This window comes from Malaclemys terrapin, chromosome 15 (genome assembly GCF_027887155.1).
Source record: "Malaclemys terrapin pileata isolate rMalTer1 chromosome 15, rMalTer1.hap1, whole genome shotgun sequence".
Lineage (NCBI taxonomy): Eukaryota > Metazoa > Chordata > Testudines > Emydidae > Malaclemys > Malaclemys terrapin.
The window spans coordinates 33,580,364-33,590,629 of NC_071519.1; the positions used below are offsets into that span (position 1 = coordinate 33,580,364).

At 52.2% G+C, this 10,266-nt stretch overlaps 1 protein-coding gene across 1 annotated transcript in view; it reads left to right on the forward strand.

Moving 5' to 3' along the window:
* CEP164 (centrosomal protein 164) overlaps positions 1 to 9,652 on the forward strand; it is a 94,161-nt gene extending 84,509 nt beyond the window's left edge. The window contains 2 exon segments of the mRNA XM_054005462.1: positions 1,977 to 2,019; positions 8,672 to 9,652. Coding sequence (XP_053861437.1) covers positions 1,977 to 2,019; positions 8,672 to 8,793 — 165 coding nt within the window. The 3' untranslated portion in view covers positions 8,794 to 9,652.
* The last annotated feature ends 614 nt before the right edge of the window (positions 9,653 to 10,266 follow it).

A 10,266-nucleotide genomic window follows, 5' to 3' on the forward strand; every position in this document is an offset into this window, starting at 1 on the left:
CGCCTTTTTTGCGATTACATCCCATGGTTGACTCATATTCCATTTGTGACCCACTATAACCCCCAGATGCTTTTCAGCGGTATCACCCCCTAGCCAGTCATTCCGCATTTTGTAGTTGTGCATTTGATTTTTCCTTCCTATGTGTAGTACTTTGCATTTGTCTCTACTGAATTTCATCTTGTTGATTTCAGACCAATTCTTGACTTTCTCAAGTTCATTTCTAATTCTACTCCTGTCCCCCAAAGTGCTTGCAACCCCTCCCATCTTGGTGTCATCTGCACATTTTATAAGCAGACTCTCCACTCCATTCTCCTAATCATTAATGAAAATATTGAATAGCACCAGACCCAGGATTGACCCCTGCTGGACACCACGAGAGGTACCCTCCCACTTTGAGAGCAAACCAGCTAGTTCCTTCGGGACCCCAGGGTGAATTTCACCAGCTGACTAAAATGAAGAAAGACTCGAAGGCTCCGTGGTCAATCTGGGAACAAGTCGGCGAAGGCTTGAGTCCAAGCACATGCCCATCCCTCCCCCCAGGGGAGATATTCGTGTTCAAGAGCCTTGTGTTGATAGCTGTGCTGCCGGTAGCATGCCATCTGGGCTTGAGGTCTCGCTGGAGTCTCTGTGCCTAGGGAGACAAGAAGCAGAGTTGGTGGAAACTGGAACTAGGACTTACCTTCCTGGAAGAGAGTCGCCTTTCTCTCCTCCAGCCTCCACTGCCTTTGGGCCTACCACCAATCCCCCTCCCCTTAAACTCTTCCTTGCCACTCCTGGGAAGAAATTCTAGGGTAGGGTATGGAGCGGCTCTCAGGCCCTGTAGCTAAAGAAGCAGATCTCCAGTTCCGCTCCATGGTCGCACATGCCATGGCTCCCCAATGGCAGCAGTACCGCACGCGAGGCTGCCTCTCTTCTCTCACGGCATGCGCAGCCAGCGGCTGCTGTGAGCACAGAGCACTTCCCTCACGGCTCTGGCTGGCTAAGGAAATTAAGCGTAGCTGAGCAGCTGTGCCGTGGCTGAATTTGCCAGCCCTTGTGGAAGTCCAGGGCCCTTTCTGTATGCCAAGGGACGGCAATAAACCATTAACCTCCATATTCCAGATGCCTTGGAGAGTTCTCACAGCAGCGTCCTATTTGTTACTATTTTATTTATTAGAACGAAGGGTCTTCCATGCCAGAAACGTGAAAAATAACTAGTAGTGGGGGACCGCTTGGCCGGGTTTCCCAGGCTCTAGGTTAGACAGCTATGGAACTTCTGATTCTTGCACGTGGGATCAGGTGACCATGCTGGTAATGATGATACAAATGGGCATATTTTTATTTGCAATGAAAAAGCAGGGTGTGCTTGTTAATTAAACAATCTGCTCAAAACCAAGTCTGTGGGGGAGAGAATCTTTTTCTCCAAAGGGCAAAAAAGAGCATCGCTAAAGGGCCAGGGCCAGGTGGAAAGGTTTGGGGGTTTTTAAGTACATTAAAACGGCTTTTCCTTTGGATGGAAGCATCCCCTGCAGAGCTTGCACCCTAGGCATTGCAGCATCTTGCGAGGGCGTGAGCGGTAGACAGTGAAACTGACCAGGCTAGTTTCATTGTCTACTTTCTTCTGAACTGCACATTCAGGCATTAATGAGGCTAGATAGTGCAAATGTCATCTCCTGAGATGTCAGGGAAACAAATTAAAGAAATCTTGTTTTCACAAACTGGATTTTTTTTTTTTTTTAAACAGGAGCCTTTTCTATAACTCTGCCTTCCAAGTGCTTTCACAACTATTAATTAACGGAAGCGTTACTCCATGGTGCCCCTCTACAGGGGCCGCTACGATATAGTCAGGGTCTCAGAGTTACTGTGAGCAGTGGAGAGTTAAAAGCACATTGAAACCAGCCCTGCCTCCTTTCAGTGCCTTGGCAGGGACCATCCTCACGGGCTCTTGTTGGGGACAGAACTAACTCTCTTCCTATTTCTGTTTTGTTTATTTCCAGAAAGGTGGGAGCTCTCGGCACGACAGCATCTACTCGCGGAAAGGTGAGTGTGTAGTGTGCTGCTGAGATGTTAACTCACTGGAACAAGACTGGGTTTGTGGGAGGGATTCGCACCCCCGAGTGGCGCTGCTCCGACGCAGCAGAGCCGGCACACTCCATTTAATTAATTTTTAATCATTGCTGTGCTGATTGGAATGTACCCCCAGCCGGAGCGGCTGGGAGTGTGTGCAGGATCCCAGGCAGGCTGTATGAATTATAGCTGGCAGCATCAATAGCCAGACGCCCAACCTGGGGTATCCTGGTGGAGGGAGCCTCGCTGCTCTGACCCATTGTCCAGCTGGTGAGCGCTCTGTGCTGCGCAGCCTGAACTTCCAGCAGGTCTGTAATGTGCTTGTATCAGCAAGCCAATCCCTCTCCTCCTCCAAACCCGCCCAGCTGAACTTGCAATGGAAAGAGATGGGTGTCAGAAGGTCCCTCTTTCCTCGGGCCTCATCCTCTTCCCTCCTTGCCTGGCAGGAGCCACTTTGAAATGTCCTCAAATTCTGCTGCCTCTAATGAAGTCAAGTGCTCAGCAAATAGGATTTGTCCACTTCTATTCTTAGTGCGGCTCAGGCGGTAATCGGATGACGGCCGGCGCACGGATGCTGTCTGCAGCGCAGGACTGGAATGTGCCGCCGAGCTGTGCGCCGAGTCAAGGGGCATTGGAGGCTGCTGCGGTGGAGGGTGGAGTGTCCTGTTCTGGACAGGAACTTTGGCAGGGAATCCAGTGTGGCGACTCCTCTCCGGAGTCCCGGTAGGCCACGCCACGGGGCTGAATTCCCGCTGCTCATGGGCATCCTTCAGGAAAGCCACATTCAGCAGAGCAGATGACTCCTCTTGCTGTGGTCTTGGTTGCCCTTTCCATCCCCCTTCCACAGTGCCCTGCCGGGGGTTCTGCAGCAGGGCCGTGTGGCTTCGTGCTCCTGACCAGATGGTCAGTGCTCCAGCGTGGAGCTGGAACAGAAGTGTTAGACATGCTGCTGTGACTTGCAAGTGTTTTGGAGCCAGTGTCTCTTGCTGCTTTCTGGCAGGGGCCTTGACAAGCCATTGGGAGCTTACGGGCGTCATCGTTCAGCTCTTGTCTGACCAGCTCCTGTTTTTCCAGTGGCCAGCCCTTTGAAATTGAGGTAGACTGTTAACATTTCCCTGTTGCTAACCTCTAAGAACCACTCCCAAGTGTGCCTTATGGATGTCCGATTTTTCCAAAGGTCTTTGGCAGCTGCACGGCCTTGTCTGCACCAGAAAGATGCACTGACTTAACTCAATCTGTTTAGAAACGTAGTTGGTTAAATCAGGGTAACGCCTATCGGGTTATCTCGTACGGAATCGACTGGGCCGCACCGATGTGAATCTCTCTTAACCCCATTTCAGTGTCGGTACAAAGGACTTGCACTCCTTAATTCAGTTAGTTTCTAAACTGGTTTTAGTTACATGGGTGCAAACATTCTAGTTCAAATGAGGCCTAAGTAGCTAGCCCCTGGGGATCCCGTTGTCCCTCCTCTCCAGGCTGGTATCGGATAGAATAGGACTAGCGTGGCCGAAAAAGGGCTACAGTGTAATGACGTGGACTGATGTAAGCACCTGAGCATTCTCACCTGTGTGAGCTGCCGGTCATCTGTCCCCAGTGCCTAGCATAGTTACACAGCTCAGGTCCCTGTGTGACTGCCATGACATTAACGTGTAACAATCCGGGATGCCAGGAACTACTGAATCCTATTCCTGGCTCTCCACTGACTCCTCCTGTGGCCTTGGGGAAGACCCTTCCCCTCTCTGGGTCTCAGTTTCCCCCTCTGAAATGGAGCTGGTAATCCCGACCTACCTCCCAGGGCGTTATGCAGGGCAATTGATTCTTTGCAGGTGGAAAGTGCTAAACGTTCTCCAGAGTTCTGTATGGGAGAGGGGCAGTGTAGCTTTGTGGTCGGACGTGCCAAGTGCAGGGGTCCACGCTGCTCAACCAGGTGGTTTTTGCTGCACCTGTTTGTTGTTCTGTAGCCTGCAGTGATGGACAGTGAAAACCACAGAGGCCTAAGTGACTTTCACCCTAACAGGGATATTTTGGTTGGTTCCCAGCTGAGAACTGGACTTGTGGGGTTACAGCAGTGCAGCGTTATCGATGGGTTCAGCGTCTGCTCAGCCCGCAGAGATCCTTGGCTGGTGGTTTTTCTTTAAGAGCCGTCAACAGTCCACACAGATGGGGCTTATTCCTGGTTTACTGCTGCATGTTCTCTCCCCCCCCCCCCCCTCCACTTCCCACTGCCTCCCTGGCCTCTGGCGTTTGCTAGTGCCGAGAACAGGATTTATGGCCGATGAGGCCTGTTGTGAGCAGGCAGGAGCTGATTCCCAATGCGGGCTGTTTTATGTGTCTTTTACTTTGCAGTTTCTTTTAGGATGTGAATAAAAATGGGTTCAGGTGACACTGCTGAGTTTATACAGCAGCATCTGGCACCGGGATGTCTGATCACTGCTAGGGGGGTGCTTAGCTGTGACACATTCGCTTAAAAGAACAGTGCCGTGCTGCTTTGATTCAGTTTCTGTTGAATTTCACAATACCTCCCTAATGCAACATTAAGCATCGGGCAGGGAGCGCTCCCATTTATCAGCATGAGAGCTTTATTCCTGTACAGTGCCACGCTTCTTTGTGTGCGCCAGCGAGTGAGCATCGCGCTCAGTGATTAAAGGCAGGGAGGGCTTTGGGGAGCACAGCTGTCTAAACAGTGGGATTAGTGCTGGCAGAGAGCGAGGGTGGGTTTTCCCTTCTGTATCACTTGCCCGCTCCACTGCTTCCCTGACCTGGATGTTGTCCATACAGACCCTCGCGGAGTGGTTATGTGCCATTTCGGGGGCCCTTGGGGGACTTGGAACAAGTCTGGTGTAGATTCCTGGAAAAATAGGCTGAGAACAGCAAACTCATTGAACTTCTGGCCTGTGCTGAGAGCCTGGATGTTGTCCTTGGTAGCACCTGGCTGTTTATTTTTAGTCAGTAATGGAAAAAGGGTTTCCCCTGCACTGGAACAGGGACTCGGTGCCTTAGATGATGGCCTCTCTGTAGAATATATGGCAGACAGAGGCTGATTTGACCAAAGGACTTGAAGGCAGATCCTGAAATAATTCTCCTCCGCTTACCCCAGTACCTGGGTGACGGCTGACAAGTCCTGCAGGCACCGCTCCAAACCCCAGCTGTGATGGGTTCAAATGACCCCTCTCCATTGCTGGGCACAGCTAGCTTTGTGGCTTTATTTCATTTCTGCCTACAGGGTGCAGAAAAAACAGGTCTCTTGCCAAAACGGGGCAAACCTCTGGGAGCTTTCTACCCCAGAGAGGGCAGGGCGCTCCCTGAGAGTGGCAGAGAGATCTTCATCCAGACTGCAGGCTCTGTTTAGTGTGAGTAACAGGGTCTGCGCTCCTTCTGTGCTCTGGAGGGATGTGAAACATGCAGGACCGTGACTCTGTCTCGGGCAGCTTGTCTCCTTCATGGCAACAGTGGTCGCTTGGCCTCGTGTTCTGGGTTATCCCCCCAGCCCTGGAAGTGGGGAGTACTTGGGGTGACGACCAGCCTGGGATCTCTGAGGCTGTCACCCAGCATTTTGCTGTATGTTCTCAGGAAGTGAACAGAACTTGTGCAGTGTGTCAAGAGCTTCCCTGGTTTCCACAGTCCCGGGGCGAGCAACCTTCCTGGCATAGCTGCATTTTTCATCATGTGAAACAGACTCTAGGCCTGCTCAGTCCCTCGCCCTGGAAGTGCCCTGTACGACTCCGTAGAGCCCAGGTGATTAAGTACCAGATGCTGCATGGACTTGTAAAGCAGCTGTGTGCAATATAGCAAACCGGGCCTGCAGGGTTAGAACAGCACAGGGTACCCAGAACCCCGCCTAGTCTCTCTGTGTTTAACTGCCCCTGGGAGTAACCTTCCCATCTCCTCTAGCTGCTGGAGGCGTGGGCGAGCTCTGTTGAGCCTGCTGGGTGTGGTACGCCTTGGAAATCTAATGGCTTAGCATCATTCCAGCAAAAGGATTCCCCTCCTTCCTCTGGCTGCTTCAGAGATGCAGGAGCGGCACAAAGCTGCTTGCAATGTAAACGATGACGTGGCCGCAGATGAGCGAGCGGGCTCTGAAGCCAAGCTCAGCCATCGGGGTACAAATACAGCAAGCAAGCCGGCGTTGCATAGCAGACGAGGTATCTGGAATGCCAGCTGTTAATTCACTGCCTTGGCGGAGGGGCTGTGTGGCTCAGGGGACTGTCAATAGGCTAGTCACAGCCCGGCATCTGTGTCCTAGTTCAAATCCAGACTAGGTTGGTGGTGACCAGACGCTGTTACCAGGTGATGGCTGTTCCGTGACCTGCATGTAAGGAGATTTGTAGTTCTTGGTTCAGTCTAGTGAACAGTTCCTGGTGCTGCAGTAGGTGTAAGTGACCCCCTTGTGCTGGTGTCAGTGGAGATAAGAATGCCCATACTGGGTCAGACCAATGGTCCATCTAGTCCAGTATCCTGTCTTCTGACCATGTCTGGTGCCAGATGATTCAGAGGAAGCGAACAGACCTGGACAATTATCAAGTGATCCGTCCCGTTATGCAGTCCCAGCTTCTAACGGTTGGAGATTTAGGGTTGCTCAGACAATGGAGTTGCTTGCCTGACCATCTTGGCTAATAGCTATTGATGGACTTATTCTCCATGAATGTATCTAGTTCTTTTTTGAACCCAGTTATACCTTTTGGCCTTCACAGAATCCCCTGGCAATGAGTTCCACAGGTTGACTGTGTGTTGTGAGAAGAAGTGCTTCCTTCTGTTTGCTTTAAACCTGCTGCCTATTAATTTCATTGGGTGACCCCGGTTCTTGTGTTATGTGAATAGGTAAATAACACTTCCCTAGTCACTTTTCTCCACCCCATTCATGATTTTATAGACCTCTGTCATTTCACCCTTTAGTCATCTTTTTTTCTAAGCTGAACAGTCCCAGTCTTTTTAATCTCTCCTCATATGGAAGCTGTTCCACACCCTTAGTCATTTTTGTTGTCCTTCTCTGTACTTTTCCCAATTTTAATATATCTTTTATGAGATGGGGCGACCAGAACTGCATGCAGTATTTAAGGTGTGGGCATACCATGGATTTACGTAGTGGCATTATGATATTTTCTGTTTTATCTATCCCTTTCCTAATGCTACCTAACAGTCTCTTTGCTTTTTTGACTGCCTCTGCACAGCGAGTGGATGATTTCAGAGAACTATCCGCAATGACTCCACGATCTCTTTCTTGAGTAGCAACCGCTAATTTAGACCCCATCATTTTGTGTATATATTTGGGATTGTTTTCCATTACTTTTCACTTATCTGCCATTTTGTTGCCCAGTTTAGTGAGATCCCTTTGTAACTCTTCACAGTCCGCTTTGAACTTAACTGTCTTGAGTAATTTTGTATTGGCTGCAAATTTTACCACCTCGCTGTTTACCCCTTTTTCCAGATCATTCATGAATACGTTGAACAACACACGTCCCAGTACAGATCCTTTGGACGCCCCGCTTTTGCCACTTGTCACTGTGAAAACTGATAATTCATTCCTACCCTTTGCATCCTGTCTTTGAACCAGTTACGGATCCAGGAGACCCCTTCCCTCTTTTCCCATGATAGCTTACTTTGCCTAGGAGCCTTTGGAGTGGGACCTTGTCAGAGGCTTCCTGATGCTAAGAGAAGTGCTGGGGATTCAGTGGGCCATGGTGGCCTTTGCTGTCTGATCTGTGGTTAAATAAGGTGCATGAGTCTCTCCAGGGTCCTCGACCCAGCTACTCTCCCCAGCGCTAAATTCACAGTTAAAAAGAGAGAACTGGCGTCTCCTTCCAGTTGTGTTCAGTGTTGAGATCCCTGAATGCTGTCTTCTCTGAGGAACTCCCACCAGGAGCAATTCCCATCCTTGTCGGCCACTCGGGACTCCCCGGCACACTCTAACGAGACCAGCTGTGCGGGTGGGGGGATAAGTGTGGTTAAGAACCCTGGGTCGGCCCCGGTTGGCTGGCTGGGCTGGTTTTGTTCTGCAGAAATGTGGCCGCCTGTTGTTGTTGGCCTGGAGAGATGAGCGGCAGATTAAGGATGTCGTATGGACGGGTGGCAGATAAGAGCCCTGCCTCCATTACTGTGCGGGAGCAGAGGCCTGCGAGTTGTCCGCATGGAATTAGAGGTGTCGATCGCCGGCCCTGCCCCTCCCAGACACGCGGGGGCTTGTGTGAGAGTGCAGCAGAATTCCCAGCTCTGAGGTCTGCCCATCACTCGGGGGCAGAAGGCCGGACCCAGTCTTGGCAATGGGGCACTAGGGTCTTTGGCCTCGAGGCCGATCAGTTACGGTCAGTCTTGTTTGGTAGCGACTGACCGTTGCCACCTGATGTCTGACTTGTAGCCCTGGTTCAAAGGGTTGTTCCCAGTGGACAAGCACCCACGTGCCAGAAGACCCACTGACTGATGGCACGACCTGGGTCCCTTGCTGGTGGTGTTGGCAAAGCAGAGGCTGGCCTGGGCCACGTACACTGAATTCCCTCTCGTCCCTAGGAGTGGTCAGCGGGGACGCGCTGGCAGGGCTCTGCTGTCCTTGCCTGCAGGGCTGTCGCTGGTGCCTTTCACCAGCACGTGCCCAGGCTGTTGGATTCATCGTGTTCTTTGCCTGTCTCCCTAGGTAACGTGGTTCCTGATTCGAGCAGCAAGAGCGAGTGCTTGTGTGACCCGACCGAGCGGGCTGCCGTCACCATCCAGACCCACTACAGGAAATACCAGCAGCACAAGCAGGAGAAGAAATAGCCGTGGCCGGGATCCCTTTCTTACGTGTTGTTGTGTTGGTTTTCCTTGTGAATGAGAAGTTTTTCGGTCACTGTTGTGGTGGCTCCCTGGATCCACACTAGCCTGCTGTCTGCTTCCTTCTCAATAGCACTGCCTGTGTGCAGAGGTTTAGAGACGTGTCCGTGTTTGTCAGGGTGTCTACGCTGGCCCTCAATTGCAAGCCTCGTGACAAGCCCATCCCCACGTATCACAGCCCCAGCCGGGGGTCTGAGCAGGGCGCAGGGAGAGCAAGTGTTTGACTGGATGGGAATTGGAGTCCAGAGACTGACACGGAGCCCAGCTTTGAGACCTGCAGGCCCAAATCTCAGATTTGTGGGTGCTAATTGGGGCTCCAGAACCCTAACGCCGTCTTCGGTGCTGGAGTGTCCGAGTGCCCATTGGTGGGATGTAGGTGCTCGTTTTTGCACACTACTCTTTTCCCATCTTTCTGGCCTCTCGCACCCAAGGAGGTGGGAGGGAGGGAATAGGGGGGCCACATCTAGCATCTCTAAGCATCTGGGCCTGTCTGAAATTGGCGTAGGGCAGGACTCCCCTCCCTGAGTGCTGTGCCGTGCCGAGCTAGGTTCACTGTGGCCTCTCGTGGGACAGGTGCTGGTGCCACCATGAGCTGCTAGATCTGGAATTAATCCCTCCATGGTGAACCGGAGCTCTTGGGCCAGCTCCACCGTCTGGCCATGTGGCAGCAGTTGACTGGGCAGGAGGTAGAAGTCCCATGTCCATGTAATAACTAACGTGGCGTGCCAGGGCATGTCCTGCCTGCTCTGGAGCCCTTGTGGGAGCAGGTCTGTCTCCTGGAGCCGCAGCAGGGCCCAGAGTAGGACAGAAGCTAGAGAGAGGGGCCCAGGTTACTTGGGGGAAGGGGGAACTGGCAGCAGGGGTGGTAGGGGTTTGTGGTAAGAGGAGCTGGGAGGGGTCGTGGGGGTCACGGGGGTGGGTTGAGCAGCTGGGAGAGGCATAGAAAGGAGGTGCTTGCAAATGCCTTGAGCAAGGGAGGGGGGAATTGGGGTGGCTGGGGTTGAGTCACATGGGAAATGGGGAGAGGGACGGGGTGCTTGCTGGGGAGTTCACGGGGGAGAGGGTCAGGTCTTCTGGCAGGGAGGGAATTTCCAGGCTCATCCTTGTCTGCAGCATCCAAAGGGTTAGTTGCTCCTAACGCCCCTTTGAACTGGTTCTCATTTCCATCTCTGTTTTTAAAACGTTGCTATTTTATTTTCAAAATACATGAAACCCAGACTTCTCCCTCTGCCAGGCCTGGGGGAGGGGGCTAGGCCCTGACCTGGGCAGGGTGGCTGTGGCAGGCTAGTGCAGCTGGGTCTAATGGGCTGAGCGCTTGTCGCTGAGCAAGGGCTGGGAAGGCTCATTTGGGCGGAGTCCTTAGCAGGCTGGTTACGCTGCTCTCGCAGCTCTGAGCTTGTTGCTTTTAAATCTCTGCTC